The sequence below is a fragment of the Yarrowia lipolytica genome, chromosome 1D (genome assembly GCF_001761485.1).
Source record: "Yarrowia lipolytica chromosome 1D, complete sequence".
Lineage (NCBI taxonomy): Eukaryota > Fungi > Ascomycota > Dipodascomycetes > Dipodascales > Yarrowia > Yarrowia lipolytica.
This window is the reverse complement of record NC_090773.1, coordinates 233,469-255,174: the sequence shown is the minus strand read 5'-3', so window position 1 is coordinate 255,174 and position 21,706 is coordinate 233,469. Positions and strand designations below refer to the sequence as shown.

Here is a 21,706-nt window from a genome sequence, read left to right as displayed (position 1 = left end):
TTCCAATAAAGTTTGCTTGTGCGAGATGAGCTTGTTAACGGTTGTTTGAGAGTACAAGTACTCGTATGTACTACAAGTAGTGCTGTAGGAGGAGTCTAAACGGGATGTTTAGTAAGCCGGATAGTGGGGATACGTTGTTGGACACGTGATATAAATTTCTGCAGTTGTATGTATGTAATACATCTCTATAGATTACCCCCAAAAAGTCCACCTGTGTGTGTCTCCGTGCAACCTGCATACAAGTGAGGCAGCACAATAGCAAGTGATACATAGCAGCATCCCCCAAAGAGACGCTACTGGGGTAAACCGCCGCGAAGAAAGAGAAAGAAAAAAAGCTTTCGAGTCGTATATCATGTGCGAGACACCACACGACCCTTTTCCTCTTTGGTCTCTGCTCTTCTGACCCTCTCTTGTGACCTCTACTTGCCATCTCCCATCTCATCCATACATACACCACACGTGGATTATACTTTTTGGACTGGTCTCTTGTTGTCTTGTCCGAAAGTGAAGTGTACTTGTAGTGTGTCTGGATAACCGAACTTGTGATCGATCGATTCGCTGCACCGGTATCATGTTTTTGGCGCGATCCACGCGGCTGTCTCTCGCGTCACGTGCCCCGCTCAGTCGCCCGTTACTCGTCCACCAAAGACACTTTTCGCCGACCCTCCAGAACGCCTTTTTATCGGCTAAAAAAGAAGTTACTGCCACCACCGCACGCAAGCCCACCACAGTAGTCGCGTCCCCCAGACCCAAAGGAGCGCTCCGGTTCGAACACAAACGGAGCTTGAAGCCGTCGAAAAACGTCGTCACTGCTCTAACACCAGCCTCTCAGCCCCCTCCGGCCCCCTACATTGTCAAGAAACGCCACTCGTTTGTCTACCGGTTTTTCAAGTCCATCTTCACCCGCTGGAGCAAACAGCAGCGGTTGGAACGGCGCCTGAAACGCGAAGAGCGCAAGAAACGACACAAGGCCGGTCAGCCCAAGGGACGAGACATTGCCCGATTGCTGTACTACTACAGAGCGACCCGAAAACCATACTACTTCAAGCACTGGCTGAGAATGAGTGGATACAACACGCGCAAAATCTGGCAGTCCATCAAGACCAAGTCAGAAACGTTTGTGGCTGAGAAATTGACCCAGAACAACGAGCCGTTGGATCTGTCGGAGACGAACCTGGCACCCACAATCACAGCTTACCCCACCTACTCTCGAATGCTTCCTGATGGAACCCATGAGGTGGATATTAAGGGAACCATCTCTGTGCCTGGAGAATGGACGTCGCGAAAGAACCGGTTTATTCTGAACATGGTCAGATCGTATCTCAGTGGCAACTCCGAGGAAAAACTGGAACGAGATATTGCCGCATTGGAAGAAATTGAGAAGGAGAGACAGGGCCGAATGAGTACTAGGGGGTTCAGAAATGGAGCACAGAGTGCCAGTACCCCGGATTTGATTGATTTGGACGGATCTGAGTCGGTTTCGTCTAGATCGACTACTTCTTCACGTGCTTCATCCGTGAGGGATGGATATGAATCTCCCTCGCGTGATTCCCCTACTGCCGGTAGAAGACGAGTCCCCCCTCCCCCTGCTAGTCGCATCTATTCCAGCAGAACAACCACTATTGCCAGCAGCATCTCGCTGGACTCCACTGCCAGTTCTCAATCACTCCCCGCTGACTCTTCCCTGGAAGACACAATCATGAAGGAGCGGTTTGCGCCATTTGTGGCTCAGCCGCTCGTCAACGCCGTCCTCGATGTCACCATTATAGACGACAATGAGCACGCCACGTCGACGACTCTGCATTCCCACACTTCGGGTAAGTTTGGAACTGCTTTGCGGCTCGATTTCAAGCCAACAATCATGAAAATCCATGTCAGAAACACACCCTATTCGGTCCAGCAGGATCTCATCGATGTGTCATATGAGGGAGTGTCTCTGATTTCCGATATTGATGACACCATCAAACACACTGGAGTGACTGGAGACAAAAAGGCCATGATCAAGAACGTGTTTGTGAAGGATCTGGACGGCCTGAGTATCCCTGGAGTGGTGGAGTGGTACAACAAGTTGTCAGGACTGGGTGTTCAGACCCATTACGTCTCGAATTCACCCTGGCAGCTGTACCCGGTCATCAAGGAGTATTTGCACATGCACGGCTTCCCTAGAGGATCCATTCATCTGAAAGACTACGCTGGAGTCTTGTCTCAGCTTTTTGAAGCCCCTGCTGAACGAAAGAAGTTTAATTTGGAGCAGATTCTGCGAGACTTCCCCCAGCGACGCTTCATTCTCGTTGGAGACTCCGGAGAGGGTGATCTGGAGGCCTACGTGGAACTTGCCAAGGTCTATCCCCAACAGATTCTCGGCATCTATATTCGAGACATTACGTCTGACCGAGAACTGGACTACGACTTTCTTAGAGTCGAAATTGCTGCTCTCAAAAAGGAGGCTGATGAACGAGAACGACCAATGAAAGTGGCGCGCAAGCCTGTTCAGCCTGTAAACCTCATGGACTCTCCTATCGGCAAGAAAGTGCCTCCTCCTGTTCCTAGAAAGCCCGTTGGTCTTGCTGGAAAGAAGACCGATGAGAACGTCGACCGAGAACACACTGGAAAACCGGACTCCGCTGCGTCCAATGCTGCCATCGCTGCTACAGCGGCCTATGGAGCCCCCCCTCTGCCTCCGAGACGCAAGATTCAGCCTGAGACTATGAGAAGCATTTCTGATCAGGTCACCAGTGGATCTATGAACGTGGCAGCATCTCAGGAGACGGATGAGACACCTAGACTGTACTCTGACAATGATCGGCAGTTCAAGTGGAAGGAGCGGGTGAGACGAGCGCGAAGGGAGTTACCTGCTAATGTCAGATTGAGACTATGGAAGGAGCCTCCAAAGGTCGAAGGGGAGACACTGGAGCTGGCAAAGACGGTGGAAAAGGAACCTATTAAGGAGCTGTTATAGTCATGTAAAAAGCTCACCCAGAGCTGAAGCGAGTCGTGATCTAGAGCGGCTCTAGACTGAAGTACAGTAGGAACAACGAGCCTTTCTGGAAACGGTAGCATTTTAAATTATTTGATTAGATTTTACCTTGTTAATTTTTCAAGTAGGATTTGCTGTGTTGTAGGAGTGTACAGTATGTAGTGATATACTGCGTGACATTGACAGTTCAGCGTATCTCTCTATACTGTCTCTGATCGATTGGTTTGTTCTATAAACCTCAGAGATACTGGTGAAGTTCAGGTCCGAGAGAGTAGTACAACCAAGGCCGGAGAGGAACGAACTAGGCATGAGGATAACAAACTATTTCTATGGGCGAGAGGTTGTCATCCATTGAACGTCAACTCTCGAGTGTTTCTGGTCATTCTTCAACCTCGGCGGCTATCGAATACACGGCTATATGCAGCGGGGCTGTGTGAGTCGTGACCTACAAAAACGACTCCACAATCAGCTCTTCCTGGGCACAATAAGAACAGATGGGATTATACCAAAAGACATTAGTCTCGGAATTTTTGTCTCAATCAATAAGCCGCGGTGTATTTACCCAGTTTAGTACTTCTATCCACCAGATGTTCTCACAGCTCAGCTCCCTTGTTCTGCGTTATCTTCGGTTACTGTATCTCCTAATTTAAACTTCCCCCACAGCCTCGTATGCAAGTCGGCTAATAATAACTCCGGTATCTGAAACTTTGATTTGTCTGTCGCGGACTAAGCGAAAGTCCCTGTCTCACACGGAGAACGAGACACTATGAGAATCTGGAAACACCAATCAAAAGCCCTGGATTTCAGCTCTCTACGGTTCAAATTTGGAGCTTTCAGGTCCCCAAAAACCTACAGTTGAAACACGATGTTCTCATGGTCACGTTGGCAGGGCTGTGCACTGTGTGCATACAATTCACCATGTTCGCCAGTTCGTTCTCTATATAAACTACCCTCCTCCCGTAATATCCCCACCCATCAATGTTCCCCAACCCATTTTATCCATCCAGACGAGTCAAGCTGATCAAAAAACTGTACCGCAAAGTGATTGACGGAGAAACCCCAAGCGATAAGAACATCCTCACGCAATACCAGCCATATACTGAAGAGATCGAAGCTACTCGATTCCAGCCACAAACTCGCCGTGATACTGAACTCGAACCCCCTCCTCCATACGAGCAATCATGGTCCAACTAACACTGGGGAGTTTATACCCACTTTTTAGATGCACTTCCAAATTGCCTTCGATAGACCAGTCGCCTCATCTAAGGATTAATGATATTACATACAGTAGCTACGAAATATTGAACATGAAAATGGCAATCCTAGATAATAGTTGCCCTAAATATCGATAGTACATACTGTTGGAGGTAATACCCGGTGGGGTAATACCTGGCTAATTCCTCACATAATGATGAGAAGTCACCACATAGTAATGAGAGGAATCAGCTGGGTCGTAGACGAGATGTCCATCCTGTAGATAGTTTTATCCACTGATCTAGAATCTCTTTTCTGGTGAATGAGCAAGCACACACCCTTCTGGTGTGTGCTACTATCGGAACGTCGTGTCCCTAGAAGTGGGTTGTAAGTTGTTAATTAACTATATCACATCAATAATACTTATGATCTTCAATACATACTTCATTAAGTACACCGCGACTGAAAATGTGGCTTTTCCATACCATTTGACTTTGTAGATCCGTTTGCAATGGTACATCGAATTTCCGATGACTCGTTTTTGTCATCTTCACTCCATTCAAGGTGCGTTCGTACCCTATCCATATCTGTATAATTAAATTGTGCACTACAGTTGCTATAACTACCTATACAATACTGTATGTACTGTACTACTATGGTTGCAGTAAACCTCCTGCTACTTAGCCGCACCGCAAGGACCTTCCCCCTCGGCTGCAGTTAATAGCTGGCCGAGTAATAACTGGCAATTGTCAGCACATGGGTATATGTGGCGTTGCTGGTAGTTGGCTGATGTCTGTTTTATAAATACGAGTTGTCTACTGGTCCGGAATCTCTTTCATGAATATACACATGTGTGCACTGTACATACTGTATTATCGGTGTCTTGTGAAGTGGGTGTAATAATCATATATATAGGTTTTTCAGTCCCCTTTCACATTCATCAGTTTTGTCGACAAGCAAAGCATACAGTTCGTTGTATTCATACATTTGGGAATCCCACACCTGTCTGTATTAACCGCCGACACCCACAATGACCATTGACAAGGAGATCAAGTCGCGATACCAGGACTCCCGCGAGCAGTTTTTCGACTCTTCATCAGGTTTCAACAATAACAATCAATCAATATTAGATGGCACGAGTTTTCAGAACCCGAACAATGACACCGACCAGCATTCACGTGCTATTCAACAACAGACACGTGATATCCAACAGCAGGTCCAGCAACAGACTCGTGATCTCAGGCAACAGATCCAGCAGCAGGCCCAGAACATCCAGATGCAGGCCCAGCAGCAAGCCCGGAACGCCATCCTGCCTGTCCTGGGCTATGGTATGCCACAGGGATTTGTAATTAACCCCTTGCAGGTCCAACCTGGCTATAGCAGCACTCAGGGTCACGGGTACGAAGGTATGGACGTTTTTGAACAAGGCTCCAGTCAGAGACAAGTTGTAGATCACATTCCCGACATGAGATCTTCCTCCCCTTTCCGTGCGAATGTCTCACACCCATCCCAGGATCATGTGACTGACTCAGTTCGATCTCAGCAACAATCTCAGTCGGAATCTGAGCTTGATCTTCCTCCCACATACGAACAGTCGCAGTCCACTTCACACGAGCTGCTCAATTGATGATCAGGATCTTATCAGACGGTCAGAGTTGCAATACTAGCGATATCCTACCATAACTTGCAATAATTATAACTCGTTCAAGCACCCTATATTATCCACTGCGCGCGGCCATCAGTTTGCAGTCTCCAACGTCTCCTCCAGCTCCAACAGCTTGTGAGAGACCATTGCAGAGTGACCTCGAGTATTGTTTAGGAAGCCCTTCAACATGTCCTGAGTCTTCTCCGAGTCCGCCAACTCGTCTATTAATACTCGCCACGGGGTACATCCGGTACCTCTGATACGTGGACCCAATAAAGCAGTGTTTTTTGGTCGGCCGCCATGCCTCGAAAGCCGTATTGACATCAACGTGGCCTTTCTTATTGCTTTTCAGAGAAATACACCAGTATTCTGGTAAATTATACTGGTTAGCCACAATTGCGACTCCTGTGGTATCAATGAGACCAACTGGCACAGTATTCTTACCATAAAAAAATGAAATCACAGGTCTACCCACGATGAAGTAAAAGGCACATCGATCGTGGTTGCCTCTAAAAACACTAGCTTGCCAGAACAATGGCATCAACGGTCCTCTGTCTTAGCACCAAACAAGAGAAGTCAATTGGAGCCAGTGCTTCAATCGTTTCACTACTAGCCCCACTGGCTTCCGGTCCAAGGCCAGCCAGAGGCCACTAACAGCATTTATCAATGCCCTGGGGGATGAAGTTCAGGTTGTAGTCATCACCGCCATTAAAAACAGATGACTGTACCTTCTTCCGCCATAGGGCAAGCCAATCTGCACCAAACACACGCGGTTGAACGACACCATTTATGCAAATCTACTTGGAAAACGTCGGCAATCGTGCTTCCAGTTGAGGAAACCCCTGATCTGGTGTTCGAGTGCTAGTACTGGCTGCCTGACTGTTGTTACAAGCAGCAATATTGACTGTGCCATCGGTCGGTGTGTGCTAAACGCTCTCACGATTCGAGGATGTGTCTTAAATGCTTCGCTCTCGTAGTAGTTGCATTGTTGATCGTGTCACCAGTGGTAGAGTTGAGATCAGATTCTGGTTCATTGTTGGATTGGTCGATGTCGTCTTGACCGGTGCGGTTGCTTCTTGATCTTCTATAGATATCCCCGCGTCACGAGCTACCTCTATTGCAGCGCAATGGTTCATCGCGCACTATCAACGTTGCCAGGCTGCGAGATAGTATACTACAGTACATACTGTACTTGCCGGCCTGGTTGCGGAATCGAGTTAGGGTGGCCAATTGTAGCCCGTCCAAAGTCCGTCAATGCTTAAATATATGTATATTGTTCCGTTGACTCGCGGGATCTCGCTGATTCGAATGATGTACAATATCACACCTTGTAATACAACAAACTCGAGTTTCAGCGATCCAACCATCACCAAGCATCACCTTCATATAATTACAGAATGTACATATACATACTGTACCAGATACCGCTACAATACGTTAGAGTACTTTTACGCATATCGAAAAAGTAACATCACCATCACCCTCACCATCAACATCGCGGACATTCCGACTCCCCCTCGGAACCACCGGGCTGTGTGACCCGTGACTGCCGATCTGGAACACGCTAAATAGTACAGTACATGTAGTAACCTCGTGCGCAGCAAAAAGGCAGCCAAAAACTGTAATGAATCATTAAAATAAAAAATAAAAAAATAAAAAACAGAATCATGGAAGGTGACAGTATAACAAGCTGGCAAAGAGTAATGTCACGTGACTGGACGAGTTGAAATCAACTGAGGCGTTAAGCTGCCCTGCAGCTTCCCTTATACTCAAGAACCGATATTGCCCCGTTTTAATATCGCTTATGTACGATGCATAATTAAAATGCTGATGGCTCGTATTTATCCGCATCGAATTATAATCGGAACTTTAATGAAACGGGCCCCACATTATTGTCAATATAGCAGGTCATGAGTTGATTCTTTATGGTAAATATTGGTAATAATTTGGTCCTAGAATGGTTGGCCATTTCTGGTTAATTTTTCAACTTTGCAGCTCCAAAAATTGCAGTTCTATACCCCAGTCTTGTGCCGATATCTGTTGCATCTACTCCCCCTAAACAATGTAACCCTAATTGTCCCCGATGTCTCAGAACAGATAACAACCGCAGATAATACTTAAATCCTGGGGCTTCTCGAATTCTTGGCACCGAAATGTTTCCCGTTTTTGTATCGCGACCTTCCCGACGAGCCCGACGAGTCCGAGTCCGACGATTCCGAAAACTAGTTGGCCGAATCCAGAACTTTGTCGAAAACCGACACACCCAAAACACCGTCACCGAGTATCAGCCGTACCGAGAAGAAGGCCACATTACCGACGACGGTCTATGGCGGTCTGAATCCGATTCAGAATCTGTTTCTGAGTCACAACCTCTGCCGGAGTATGAAGAACATGCTTCGACGTTGCCAAGACGCTATGAAGATGACAAGCAGAGTAGTCTATGACAATTGAGTATATGAGTAATATATGAGCAGAACTGTAGGATTGATAATGGGAATAAAAGTCCAGCCTCCGTCTATTATTCCTTCTGGTTCTCGTGTTGTGCCTTTCTTGTTTGAACAAATGCAGAAGATCTTCAGGATAAAACCGAGATCAAAGTTCCTCCATCTGAGCCCCACTCTCTGTTTTTTGGGATCATGACCAACGGCATCTTTGCAGTTTGGAGAACTAGCGCAATAGTTCGCCGGCCTGTAATTTCAGGTTTATCTTCGCTCAATCCCAAAGACCTCGTATTCCTTGTTCCCTTACAACTTTTGCTGAGCCGCACTCAACAGGTGGTCTGTATAGCCATGAGGGGGGAGAAGTAGAAGCAATACTAACGACTCAATCATACCGCTATATTAGGTAATCGGTTTCTCTCGGAAAATCCAATTTATAGCGCTATATTTGTTCAGGAATGTATCCCAAGTGACAGCTCCGGTACAGTAGGTACAGTAGGTACGCGTTTACAGTCCTCGGCAGTGCTCTAGAGTTCAAGATAACACACGAGGCCCACTCAGCCACTCCAGATAGCTGTATATAAACCCTGGGGTTTCTCAAAGTCTTAGTATCAAAATGTTTCCTATTGTATTAGCTGTGCGACTTACCAAACGAATCCAACAATCCCGAGCGGGACAACCCCGAAGACGAGAAAGCCGACGGTCTAGACCTCGGAGACGCCGAGAGCCCCAACATGCGACACGACCAAAAAAACTCCTCAGAACCTCAGTCTCAGAAGATGGTGAAACAAGCCCGTGGCAGACAGTAAATGACTCTGAGGATGAGTTGGACCCGCCCCCTAGTTATTATGAAGATGACCGTGTTTAGTGAGTCGAAACACAAGTTTACGTTTGATATCACTGTACATACAGTATGTACTGTAGTGAAGTAGTCGTATCAGTAGATGACAATTTATTTACTTGCAATGAATTATTAATGATATATGTCGTTTCATCCTCAATCTCAGTGGATGTGTTTGCTGCGTTTTCTTGTGTCGTTTCGGAACTCGTCGCGGTCAGCCAAAAGTTGGTGTTTTGTCTCCAATAGCTTGATCTGACCTCCGGCTAAAAATGTACTTAACTCCGTCTAAATCCGACACCACCTAAAATTGGAACCGTTAGTAGATTGACTGGAATCTCTCTCGATATCGGGTCACATAGTAAAACCAAGTACGCTTTCCAACTTAGCTCGTTTCAGCGATATTTTTGGGTGTCGACATTTGTTCATTTATATCATCATATGGAGGCTAGAGAGCTACAGCGACCATCAGCACCCAATATGGCCCTATTACATGTGGACACCTCTCGCAAACTAAAATACATTGAATAACTCCTCTTTATATATATACATATATACCCACGGGATTTTTCATTTTTGTCCTCTAGGACCATTGGTCACTCGTTCCCATTTACTGCTTGAACTCCTTATCAAGAGTATCATCCACACTAAGGATGATCTTGCCGGTAGCTCGTCCACTCTCAAGCTTCTCCATTGCTAGCTTGGCATCCTTGAGGTCATAAGTGCAGTCAACGATGGGCTTGATAGTACCCTTTTCAAGGTAGCCTCGCAGAGTGTCCAGATCCTTAGCAGAAGGAACGCAGTAGATGGCCTCGTATCGGACTCCGTACCACCAGGCAGTTCGGGAGGTTGCAAAGTTAGCGGCTCGCAGAACGTTGTTCATGAGGAATCCAGGAGGGTGGGCCAGAATCTTCTTGGCAGTAGCGGGAGAAGGAGCTCCTCGCAGAGCCGCCACGAATCCGTTCTTCTTGGTGATCTTTGCATGTGCGGCAGGCTCGTCGGAAACGTCAAAGGCAAAGTCGACTGGCTCCTTGATCACGTCCTGGAACTTTTCCTTTCGGTAGTTGATGACCTCGTCAGCTCCAAGCTCTTTGAGAAGCTCGGCCTTGTGGTCCGAACCAGTAGTAATGACATAAGCTCCAAAGACGTGCTTGGCGAGCTGGATAGCGATGGTTCCAACTCCTCCAGCGCCCTTGGAGATGAAGACTCGCTGTCCAGGCTGCACATCGCCCGCTCTCAGAGCCTGGTAGGCAGTGAGACCAACCAAAGGCACACCAGCAGTCTCGCTCAGAGGCAGGTTAGTAGGAGCCACGGCAATGACGCTCTCCTGGGCAGAAACGTAGCCGGCGAGGGTGCCGCTCTGAGACTCGCCAATTCGGCCGTAGACTCGGTCGCCAACCTTGAGGTTGGTGCACTTGGAGCCGACCTCTTCGACGAAGCCTCCGACGTCGTATCCAAAGACGTGGGGATGGTCGTCACACATGAGAATACGCAGCATTCCTCGGTTTCGCAGCCCATCAATGGGGTTGATGGAGGCGTCGGCAACTCGGATGAGCACGTGGTCGTCACCTCCAAGCTTCACCTTGGGCAGAGAATCGGAGTACTCGATCTTGTCGGGACCGCCGTACGCGGTGGTGAAAGCGGCTCTCATTGTAGTCATTTTGAATGGGGTGTGTGTGTGTGTGAGAGAGAGAGAGGGCGTGGGGGTAGGTGTAAGCTGGGATGTTAGGATGTCAAAGGGTAAGTAATTGTGTGGCTCGGATACTCCTGACAAGGGCTGCTACTTATACTAGCAATCTACTTTGATCTATCTGCGATTCTCTATCTTCTGTCGCAGGTCAAATGCGTCTCCATGCATGTTCATCGGCAAAAACTCACGGATAGGCTTTAACGAGAGCTTATGTTGAAAACACTGTGGGCGAGTTATCAGGGGTGGCAAAATAGTCGTCATGAATGACAAATGGTGCAGCAGCCAGGCAGGTACTGTTGTAGGGTTTTTCGATGGCTTTCTATACTGCGATGTTCATGTGTTGGTCCCTCTAACCAACTTGTAGATGGGTGGCTACTGAATTCCCTTGTATGTAAAGTAGTAGTCACATGGACAAGAGTCCACAGCAACGAAATCAAGGCGTCGCAACATTTAACTTTGGACAGAACAACATGGAAAAGTTGGCTGGCATAATTACTACAAGTACTGAGTACGAGTATACAGTAGATATTAAAGAGCGGGGCCGATTAGCGGATGACAGAGGTATAGATATATAGACCAATGAAATTGATGCATTTCTTTGTTGGTGAAACGACTTTCCTAACAGTCCATTCACTGATTACTTTTATGACACTGTTGGAATCATGTGTACCAGTGGCCATTTCTTTTGTTGGTCTTACTGACGTATAAATCGTAAGACCAACTCATGCTGTACTTGTAATTACCTGTAGCTGCTGTATTTTGTTGAAGCCAATTCTTACCCCCAGATGTGCAAATTGCCTGTTGAAAATTCGCCAAAAAGACAAATCAATCTTCCGTCAAATTGTAATACTTCCGGTTATTTCCCAGTTTTAGCCTACACTACTTTTCCAACCGCTTTTTGACCACTTTTGACGCTGTTTCCACCCCGCCTCTCACCAAACAGCAAGTTTCTAAACTCAAGCTTTCTCTACAAGTAGACGGCTGAAAAAGACAACTCAAAAATATACAAGTAGCCAGCCCTCCCCAGATTCGGAGATTTGTTGATTATGTAAGCCTCCAGATGGACCGAAGAAAAAAACATGTGAACAGCGCTAAAAGTTCGGGTATTGCATCCAGTGCTGCTCTCGTTGTTGGAGAGGTTCTGATATGTGTCTTGAATGACACGGCTACAAGGCTACAAGTAGAGGGTACACATTGATGCAAAAGTGGCAATCCTCTTAACGCTCAGCACACTGTCAATATAGGCTAATGCATGGTTGAGGAGCTGTGAATGCAGCTGTTGTACGCATGGGTCCACTCGTAATGCTTTTGTGAAATTCAGACCTCCCCCCCCCCCTAGTGTCTCAACGTGAAAAATACCAGCTATTGATCCTGCTGAAACGCAAGTGGTACCATCGAATTCGAGACATGAGCACGGTCATCTTGATATAGTGAAAATCTGGTTTCTGCCGCGAATTCGCCTGTTCTTAGAAGTCTGTTCCTGTTAGTAAGATCAACTCCCTAAATCTCATAACTAAATATTCCCCGATACTCGTTTAAAAATCAATCAAATATGATACAAATAAATATTGGTTGCTGAATACAACCTGGTCTATATCTAGCAAGCGCCCTTGTCCTCTCACAGTCCCCGATTCAGTCGTGACGGAGACACTGGCTGCATCACTTTGCGAGAAGGCTTGGTGACTTTTCCAGGAGATGACTTGGTCGATCTAGTAGTAGACTTGATTGTGCTGGTCGTCGTTCTGACACCCTTCTGCACCTTGAAATCGACGGTAGACTGCTTGGATTTGCACCAAAGAGAGGGCCATCTATCAGCCAGATCTCTCATATAAGCGTCACAGTCTCCTTGAATGAAATAGTCGACATTTTCGCTAAATCCCGAAATCTTGGCGGGAGCGGTCTTGTTAATGAAAATCACGTGACCTCCATTGGCCTTGACCTCCTGGGCGAAATCTTTCACCAGGGTCTTGATACCTGTGACTGCGAGGGAGGTTCCAATGACTACCAGACAATCGGGTCTCTTTTTTAGGTCGCGTGTGATTCTGGAGCCAATTTCCTCCGCCTCCGGATGCGGTTCCCCGTACAGAACGACATTGGGTCTCATCCACCCGACTGCTGTTCTTCTTCTTCCGTTAAGTTCTCTGGCCAGAGCGCGTGCTTCACAGGTGGGGCATGCAATCATATGACGTCGTGTTGAGTCATCGGAGACGGACTCATTCTCTTCCAATCCGCTGTCGTCGTTGTTCTCCTCCTTTTTCTTCTCCTTAACACGGTCCTTCCACTGCAACTTTTCACTGCACTGAATGCAGTTCAAGGTATCCAAATGACCATGGAGCTGGACGATTTTTTTGGCTGAGACCTCCGTCTTGTGCTCCAGTGAATCAATGTTTTGCGTGTAACAAGACAGAAGCTTTCCAGCAGTGTCCAGCTTGGCCACAAACTCGTGGACTCGTGTGGGTCTAGATGCCTGACACTGTTGCTTGAGAGCAGTCATGAAACTCATAAACGTCAAAGTCGTGTCTTCTCGCTTGAGAATTGACGCGTCAAACAGTTCGCGTCCCTTGAGGTTACCAAACTGCTGGAAATACAGACCCTGCGACTCGTCCTTCTTCTTGCCCTTGCCAATAGCAATTTGCTGCGATCGAAAGTCCGGAATGCCGGCTGAACACGAAATTCCAGCGCCGGTCACACAAACAACACGCTTGCATTTGCCCAGAATCTGCTGCAGACGGTTCAAATCAGCTCCATTCGCCGTTTCGAGGTTGATGTGGTTCATGGCGTGCCTCAAGAGTGGTGGTTAGGTTGTGTAGATGAGCTTCGTCACGACAATCTAAATTGATTTCGCGTTTTAAACTTCGGGCTGGTTACCTCTTTTGGAAGTGGTAGCCATGCGAATAATGACGGTGACAAAAATCTGAGGGTTGCATTAGCGATAGCACATGCCTAGAATTAATATTCTGCTTTTAAAAGTCACAAATCGACTTTTTTACAGCCTTCTACAGACTCCTTTAAGATGGTCCTTTTTTTCCCTATTCCGAAAGTTTACGCGTTTATTGGGGCTCATGAATATGCAATGCAGTAAGGAAGAGCGCAGACAGCGACAACGTAGAGAAAGATAGTGAAGAATGAGGGAAGTGGGTTGGAAACTGCAGAATAATGTGTGATGTCTTGTTACTGGAGCGGTGACGGCAGCTCTTTGCTTCTCGATAGTGCTCACATAGTGTAGTTTTAATGTGTTGTGTCATTTCTCATCCTTCCAACTAAAAGCTAATTATCAACCACTGTTAAATTTCTAAACAGAGATAATATCTTCGAAGGTGTTGTAGATGACGATGAGGAGATTTTTGGTTAATTTGAAATTAAATGTATCTCTGAACATTCCAGAAGGTATTTCGTCTTCAGATCGTTTGGAAACCCCAAGATCTACCCAATATCTACCCAGGATCCACCCCATAAGTCACTCTACCCTTTAACAAAAAGTCAACTAAATAGCATTGCGCCAGCAGTTCCTCATCACTCAAGCTACAAGGATGGTGAACCAAAATCTGACAGTATTATCCGAATGTCATTATCACCAATAGTCTATTGATGTAGTTTATAGCACTTTTTCTCATAAAACAAGCTCTCTATAAGTTGACAGTAAGAAAACAAGGTGATTATTTCCCTAGAACCAAAAAAAAAATTCTTCTTCTGATTGGTAATGGGTCATACAAGTCGTCTAGAAAATTAACAAACCTTTCAGTCCATTCCTATCGTGTCAAAATTGCTGCATTACAACCATTGAGTCGTTTTGATGATGCCCTTCTATCTTTCTACACGTCTCTCTTGTTTTGGCCCTTAGGCTTCAATGTGCTTTTTGACAGGGGGTATGGGGAGTGTATAACATGTGGTAGAGACGCCGAGGTGAACTGTTGGGGGTAATTTCAGTTAAAAACACGTGTCACGAAACTAGAAGTATTATCAAATATCTTTTTAACACGTCTGTTGTCACTTTTCGAGATTATATTCCATTGTGTGTTGTCGCTCCAGAGGCTGTAATGCCATTCTTGCATCATTTACTTGTAATACTTGGCACATTTGTGAGGTATTTAGTTCAACTTGGGATCATTAATGCCATGTTCCGAAAACTTTATAGCGGCATACTTTATATCTAACCATAGCCGGTATCAGCATTTTAAGCTGGTATTTGGTCAGTATTACATTTGCGGCAAACCAGTAGCACTATCTCGTTGTTTTTACGTGCAAAGGTGATATTCCCAGTTAACCATTTTACTTAGACTTTACTCCAGCTAAACTATCAACGATGCGCGCACGATCAAAGTTTGGGAGTTACAATCTATCAAATGTCATGCACGACAGTTCAGTGTGACAACACATCGCAGTGCACCAGAACTCGACCATGGCGTCTCCTCTCAAACAGGTGAAGACGGAGATCAAGCCGAAAAATGCGCGGCTATACGACCAGTTCTTTACCGACTCGCCCAAGACGCCCCAGTATTGGCATGAGCTGTTCGCCATCACGTGCAACAAGCAGTTGTGGACAGAACTGCTTCAAAAGACCCCCACCGACGTCTTTCTGCGACCCAATCAGATCACCGCGTCTCAGACCTTCTTCGACAAGGGTATTTCCCTTCTCAAGATCTCGGGATCGTCGTCGGCAGACCAAGCCAATGTTCTGAATCTCCTGGAGTCTTTTTTGGCCCAGGTTCTGGCCAAATCGTGGCCCAACAACTCCACCGACGTCATTAACGTCATTGCGGGATTCGCTTCCATTGACAAGGTCTTCTACCAGTTTCTCAACAGCATTGATCTGATCATTCGATCCAAGGACGTGAAACTGGAAACAAAACGAAAAGCAGTGGAAACATTGATGGTGACGGTTTCAGGAGCCTACAACACCTCTGTCGTGACCTACTTCAACCAGCGAGGCATCTTTTCGGCACTCATGTCGTACATCACTTTTGACGAGACAGAAGACACCTACATTCTTGAGGCCTTTAAACTGGTTGGTCTTCTAGCTAATGTCGAGAAGTTTGAGAGTTCTAATCCGTACCAGACACTACTGGCGGACTTTGTGGACGAAAAACCTATGCTCAAGATCATACCTGCTCTAGGGGCTGAGTTTGTGAAGTGCAGAGACGACTATATTCCCACTCAAACAAGCTGGTTCAGAACTGCCACTCTCTCAGATGCCCAGATTGCAGCTTTGCCTTCGAAACGACTCTCTATTCTGCTTCCCACTTTGGAATTCGTGCAGAAGAACAAGTTGTTTGCAAAGACACTCATTACCGATAAAGGACATCGTACCAAGAACTATGACACCGAGCCTGCCCTGGCAGCCTTTCTCTCTCTCTGTTCGTACCTCTTTTCCAACCAAAACAAAAACCCACGAGCTGAAATGTACAGTAAGGTGGCTCTAATCATTCTGCAGCTTCTTCTGCCCGAATTGCACCAGTCGTTCAACACAAAAGCATCTATTAAAATCAACGCCAAGCAACGGAAACCCCCCCTTCCAGAAACAGAGGCCTACACCTTTGGAACCGGCCTTTTGGACGCACTTCTTTGCTGTCTCAGATACAATATGAAGAAACCTCTCCCAGACATTTATGATCTCGCTCTGGTCGTCACTGAAGCAACACTCATGGTTTACAGGGACACTCCCTCAAATTACCACTGGAATGAGCTGTGGAGCACGCTACTGAATTTAGTTCAGTTCATCAACAAGCATGCGGATGATACAAACAGCACCTCTTCTAAACGAGACACAGGCGCTATTCTCACCTGCTTGGCTATCCCCCTGGCCTCGGAAGGACTCAGCGAGGAACAAAAGCATCAGCTGATCCACAAGGTGGTGGAGAACTCTGGGGCACTTAAAACGCTCATCGCCAACTACAAGAGCAAAACCTCGTCGGCTCTTATTGTCATGTCTACCGTGGACCACTTTGAGAGTATCATCGTCAAGGAGCATCAGCAGCGGTCTGCCAACCCGGATATTGTCATTCGAGACAACTATTCCGGCTACAAGAAGAGTATTGCGCCGTTTGTGGGTTCTTTTTGGGCCGAAATCCAGCCTAGAGAATTCAAGGAGTCTAGAGAGCGAATCTTTCTCAAGAAGTTCACCAAGGAGTGTTTGGCCTAGACTACACCAGGGAAACGTATTAATGAATTATGACCGACTAGTTGGAGTTGTAGGTGATGCAACAGTTTAGGAGTATGTTACACGTATGTACTGTATGTACTGTATCGATACAATACAAGTACATCGTATCCTGTAGTCGTATAATTATTCTTAACTCATTATTTTAAACAACGACTCTACACAATCCATCCACACTCATGTTACACCTCTGATCATTCAACTGACTCAGCTACTGCTTAATTATCTATATTGTACGTGCCATAATCCCCTCTAAATCCCTAGTGTGCTCTACAAGTGCTTACTTCTCACTCTCCTTCTGAGAACTCACGGCCAGCTCCATAATGAGCCGGGTGGCCAGATGCAAGAAGGGGTATGCGGAAAACGTGAAGGTCTCGTTGGCGGACTTTGAATTCGACACCTGGGCGACATCGCGGGTCTTAATCTCACCGCTCTCCGTCTCGCACTCCCAGCCGTCAAACTTGAAGTCCACCAAGTACGAGTTCTGCTCCAGCAGATACAGTTGAATCTGCATCTTAAGCAGTCCGCTGTCTGGCTTAGTTGTGCTGTCCGACTCATCCTTTTCAGGGGTGTATCTCCATCGCACCCTGATGGTCCACAGGTCGTTCTCTGATGGCTTTGCCCACTCGGCTCCCAGGTTCTTGAGAGCTCGGTAGAGCTCACCCATCACGTCGAGAGGGTACGACTTGGACCGAATGCCGAAATGCCATCGGGTCTTTGATTTTCGCGATGAGATGGGATTCAGCTTACGCAGGGTAGCGGGACCATGGGCCATCATGTTGGCCCGATGGTATGCTGGCAGCGAGGAGGGAAGAACAGCAATGGTTGTGTTAGGGGTTCGAAGATCAGAATGGTCGACAATGGTGGGCATGTGATGTGAGTCAAACGTCAGAGCCGGCGGGTTCTTTCGCGAGAACTGGTGCTTAGGCTTGCCGGATTCGTCCACCTTGTCGAACACGGTCGAGTCCTTCTCCAACTGCTGTCTGTTCTCCTTCATGAGGTCGTAGGCATCTCGGATTTCGGTTCCGTCGGATTTAGGAGCCTTGAGAGCCTCGTAGACCTGGTCTCGGTCGTAGCCCATGGTGTCTGAAAGAGCACCCACAACCTTGTCGTCGATTTCCACCTGATCAGGCTTCAGGTCACGTGGAACAAGGTACTCGGCAATGCCCTGTTTAAACCAGGGGTCTTCCATGATGCCCTGGACGGTGATTCGGTTCAGGGGGTTGACCACCAGCATCTGTTGAAGCAGGTGTTTTGCGCCGGCAGACAGATAGGGGGGAATGGTGTAGACACCATTGGAGATCTTCTTGAAGAGGTTGGGGATGAATTCGTCGTCAAAGGGGAGACGGCCGCACAGCATGACGTATAGAATGACACCACAGGACCACACGTCGACCTCGGGGCCAGCATACAGCTTGCCACTGATAACCTCGGGAGCAGCATAGTTGGGAGAGCCACAACTGGTCTTGAGGAAGTTACCATCGGTCATAATGTTGGAGAGTCCAAAGTCGGCAATCTTGACGTTGAGGTTTTCGTCGAGCAACAGGTTCTCGGGCTTGAGGTCTCTGTGCACAATCTTGTGTCTATGGCAGTACTCGACTGCGGAGATGATTTGTTGGAAGAATCGCCTAGCCTCGTCTTCGGGCATCTTTCCACGTTGCACAATGTAGTCAAAGAGCTCCTTGCCGGCAAATTCAATCACCATGATGATTTCATCCTTGGACTTGATCACGTCGTACAGCTTGATGATGTGGGGGTGTCTGAGCAGTCGCAGGTACGAGATTTCCCGCTCGACTCGGCCCTGCATATCCGACTTGGCCAGCGTCTTTCTGTTGATGATTTTGAGCGCTACTTTTTCGTGGGTGGCCAGATGGTAGGCGAGCTTGACCTTGCCAAAGGAGCCCTCTCCCAGAGTCTTGATGATTTGGTACCGGCCAATTCGGCCGCTCTCGGAGCCCGAGAAGGACGGTTGGGGCGACTGCTTGGCGTTTTCGGCGTGTTCCACGTGTTCGGTCGCCATTTGTGAGGTGGTGGAAGGAGTGGTATGTAGTCGTGGAGGTGGTGATAATAGAGTGTGGTGTGGAGGTGGTGTTGGGACACACCCTAAACTTTGATGGTGTGATAAGGAGGAGCAGAGTCGATAGCGAGGGTGTCTATTAAGGAAGAGAGAGAAGAGAAGAAGAGGGTTCGACGTATATGTAGATTTATTCCGTTTGTGTCACTCGTTTGATTTAACAGAGATGGAAATGTCACACCTCGAAATGCATGTTCTACAGGGAGTGTGTCTTACACCACCCTCGCAGCAGAGTTCAATCGAGAAAACGCGCGAGCAAAAACTGGTAAGCAAAAAATGGTCAGCAAAAAACTGGGTGCACTGGGAGAAACACAAATCCGAACAAGAAGCACAAAATGAAGCGTCAGATTGACGTAGATATGTCTTCGCTGTCGATCATCATCAATTAGCCTCGTCATTATATACGCTATACGGTCCTGTAGCAATGGTATCATCTCTACTGTAACTTGTGGCAACGCTTATTACGTAGAGGCGCATTAAAACTGATAATTAATTACGCCTAAACTGGACCATGTCTAAGATGAGTAAGCCGCAACTGTTCATCTAACAGAGGTTCCCCAATTATTACATCTCAAAAAAGATTTAACTAAGCCAACAGATATTGTAAGGCTTGCTTGCCTTGACAGTATCTCATGCTTTGATCACTAATCAAGAATCTATATTTATATATAATGCAGTTAGTCCTTCCGGTCCCGGCCATATTCATCTGTTTCCTTTTTGACAGTCGGAGATCTTGATCTTGATCGGTTGTACCGACTTGAACGACTTGACCTGTCGTCTCTATCTCTATCTCTGTCTCTGTCTCTTCGATCGCCATTCCTCCTATCTCCATCTCTTCTGTTTCTTCCTTTTGCGTCTCTTCTGTCGTTTCTTTCCCTTCTATCACCTCTGTCTCTTCCACCACCGCCCCCACCACTCCAACTCTCAATCTTGATTTCCCGCTTCACCCGCTCCTGCTCCATCTGCTCCTTCTTGATGGCAATCAACTGCGGCGGAATGCCGTCCTTGTCTTTCTGGGCAGCCACCAGCAGCTCCCACAGCTCCTTGCAGAACTTGGCTGTGTTCTCCTCCAGAAACCCGTTCAGATTCAGCTGGATCTCCCGAATATCTGGCTTGTCTCCACCCAACAGTTCCAGGGTGTAATCAGTGATAATGTCGTCGTCTGGCAGCAGCTCATTCAGCTTCGTAGTGATCCACCGGTTGATGATCGGCCGGTTCACCTTGGTCATGTCCACCGCCTCTCTGTAGATTTTCGGCACGCGCAACTTGGCGAGATCTCGCTCTTGGCGCTGTTTTGCCTCTGCAGATGATACTGGAACTCCTCTGAAGGACATGGTGACGATTACTTTGGTGATCTTGTCTGAGGAGAATACAAATAGTTCTGCATGTACAGTGCAGTGCAGGAGGCATGCGTGTCGCCGAAATGGTGCGAGACTGGAGAGAAAAAAGCCAGAATAAGAGGGACAGATGATGGCGCGATTAATTTCTGGGACCGTTTTTGTTTCCCTGAAAAACCAACAATCTTTTTTGATCACGCTCAAGAACCGATTCCAATCACTGTACTCGGCCACTCTCAAACCCAATCTTCAACTCAACCTTCATCACTCCAAACATGAACATTGACAAACCAGAAAACCCGTTCACAGCGCCATTGGCAACGGGATACAGCAAGCAGCCACCGAAATGTGAAATATCCAGCTACGACCGATCAAGCGGGAGCTTTGCAGCAACCCAGCTCCAAAAACTGCTCGATGACAACACTCAGTATCTCATGGCAGTGCCTCACAATGGTCCTCGAATAACAGACACAGAAAGAACGCTACTTGAACGAGATCTGGCTGCGACAGTGGCTTCTTTGGACGATCCCCACGACTTACTGTCTGTCATCAAGCTGCTTTCAGCCATTGAGCATGTGCTTACTACTCTGGTCATGGACACCCCTACCCAGTACAGTATGAGCCAGTTGTGGGGTATCGCTTCCAGATATATGGGTCCAAACTTGTACAAACGCAACATTGACATTCGACGACATCAAGCCCATTGGGTGGCAATGCGACGAACCGCCACAAAAGAAATTATAGGCAAGGGTTACCTTGTTTCTTTCAATCTTTTTGAGTCCATTTCTCCCGAGGATTTTGATTCCCTACAAGATTACCTCGTGACCCTGGCCTGGGCAACTGCCACCGATGAAGAATCGGGCTGGTGCATTGGCATTTACCACATCATGTCGAAGCTGGGTCCTATTTTGGGTAATGGGGGGTTATTGGAGAAGGTGGGAGATGCTCTGTCGTCGGTAGATCCGGCTAGTGAGCTCGAGAGGTATAGGTTGGATGTTGAGGCTTTGTGGAGGAGGGGAAGTGGTAGTCAGCAAAAGTCGAAGAAGAGGAAGAAGTAGTACTAATGAGCAGCCGTACGTCAACAATACCCAGGGTCGATCACGGCTGTGAAGGGTCTGGTCATATGTTACTGGCGACAGGAACCATGGGGTAGCTATGTCATAATCCTGGAGCCTCGGTTTCCTTGGGCAGCACTGGCAACATCCCACATCATGTACATAATCCCTGTAGTATGTACTTGTACTGTGATTACAGTACCATGTAGGAGTATTGGAGTATTTTCTCTTGTATTACAGTGACCTTTTGTTGACCAATTACTTGGTATCATTTAGGAATATCCGATAAGCTTGGAAGAAA

The 21,706-nt window shown here is 47.1% G+C and overlaps 9 protein-coding genes across 9 annotated transcripts, besides 1 other annotated feature; 4 read left to right on the top strand and 5 right to left on the bottom strand.

Annotated features, from left to right (window-relative positions):
• Positions 1-571: 571 nt before the first annotated feature.
• Positions 572-2,959, top strand: YALI1_D02546g (uncharacterized protein; the record flags this gene model as incomplete). Its single annotated transcript, XM_502317.3, has 1 exon — positions 572-2,959. The coding sequence occupies one exon, from the start codon at positions 572-574 to the stop codon at positions 2,957-2,959; it is 2,388 nt and encodes a 795-aa protein (XP_502317.1).
• A 1,377-nt stretch (positions 2,960-4,336) lies between these two features.
• Positions 4,337-4,609: a sequence feature (Compare to YALI0D02211t, LTRyl1; YALI1_D02508t).
• A 592-nt stretch (positions 4,610-5,201) lies between these two features.
• YALI1_D02499g (uncharacterized protein) lies at positions 5,202-5,798 on the top strand (the record flags this gene model as incomplete). The annotated part of the gene is made up of 1 exon (XM_502316.3): positions 5,202-5,798. One exon carries the CDS (start codon positions 5,202-5,204, stop codon positions 5,796-5,798), a length of 597 nt encoding a protein of 198 aa, XP_502316.3.
• Positions 5,799-5,889: 91 nt separating this feature from the next.
• On the bottom strand, positions 5,890-6,357 carry YALI1_D02488g (uncharacterized protein; the record flags this gene model as incomplete). Its single annotated transcript, XM_068282571.1, has 1 exon — positions 5,890-6,357. One exon carries the CDS (start codon positions 6,355-6,357, stop codon positions 5,890-5,892), a length of 468 nt encoding a protein of 155 aa, XP_068138672.1.
• A 3,345-nt stretch (positions 6,358-9,702) lies between these two features.
• Positions 9,703-10,752, bottom strand: YALI1_D02444g (uncharacterized protein; the record flags this gene model as incomplete). Its single annotated transcript, XM_502315.3, has 1 exon — positions 9,703-10,752. One exon carries the CDS (start codon positions 10,750-10,752, stop codon positions 9,703-9,705), a length of 1,050 nt encoding a protein of 349 aa, XP_502315.3.
• A 1,648-nt stretch (positions 10,753-12,400) lies between these two features.
• Positions 12,401-13,558, bottom strand: YALI1_D02416g (uncharacterized protein; the record flags this gene model as incomplete). Its single annotated transcript, XM_502314.3, has 1 exon — positions 12,401-13,558. The coding sequence occupies one exon, from the start codon at positions 13,556-13,558 to the stop codon at positions 12,401-12,403; it is 1,158 nt and encodes a 385-aa protein (XP_502314.3).
• Positions 13,559-15,181: 1,623 nt separating this feature from the next.
• Positions 15,182-16,921, top strand: YALI1_D02399g (uncharacterized protein; the record flags this gene model as incomplete). The annotated part of the gene is made up of 1 exon (XM_502313.3): positions 15,182-16,921. The coding sequence occupies one exon, from the start codon at positions 15,182-15,184 to the stop codon at positions 16,919-16,921; it is 1,740 nt and encodes a 579-aa protein (XP_502313.3).
• Positions 16,922-17,219: 298 nt separating this feature from the next.
• On the bottom strand, positions 17,220-18,959 carry YALI1_D02362g (uncharacterized protein; the record flags this gene model as incomplete). Its single annotated transcript, XM_502312.1, has 1 exon — positions 17,220-18,959. One exon carries the CDS (start codon positions 18,957-18,959, stop codon positions 17,220-17,222), a length of 1,740 nt encoding a protein of 579 aa, XP_502312.1.
• Positions 18,960-19,690: 731 nt separating this feature from the next.
• On the bottom strand, positions 19,691-20,347 carry YALI1_D02348g (uncharacterized protein; the record flags this gene model as incomplete). Its single annotated transcript, XM_502311.3, has 1 exon — positions 19,691-20,347. The coding sequence occupies one exon, from the start codon at positions 20,345-20,347 to the stop codon at positions 19,691-19,693; it is 657 nt and encodes a 218-aa protein (XP_502311.3).
• Positions 20,348-20,625: 278 nt separating this feature from the next.
• On the top strand, positions 20,626-21,408 carry YALI1_D02345g (uncharacterized protein; the record flags this gene model as incomplete). Its single annotated transcript, XM_502310.3, has 1 exon — positions 20,626-21,408. One exon carries the CDS (start codon positions 20,626-20,628, stop codon positions 21,406-21,408), a length of 783 nt encoding a protein of 260 aa, XP_502310.3.
• Positions 21,409-21,706: the final 298 nt, after the last annotated feature.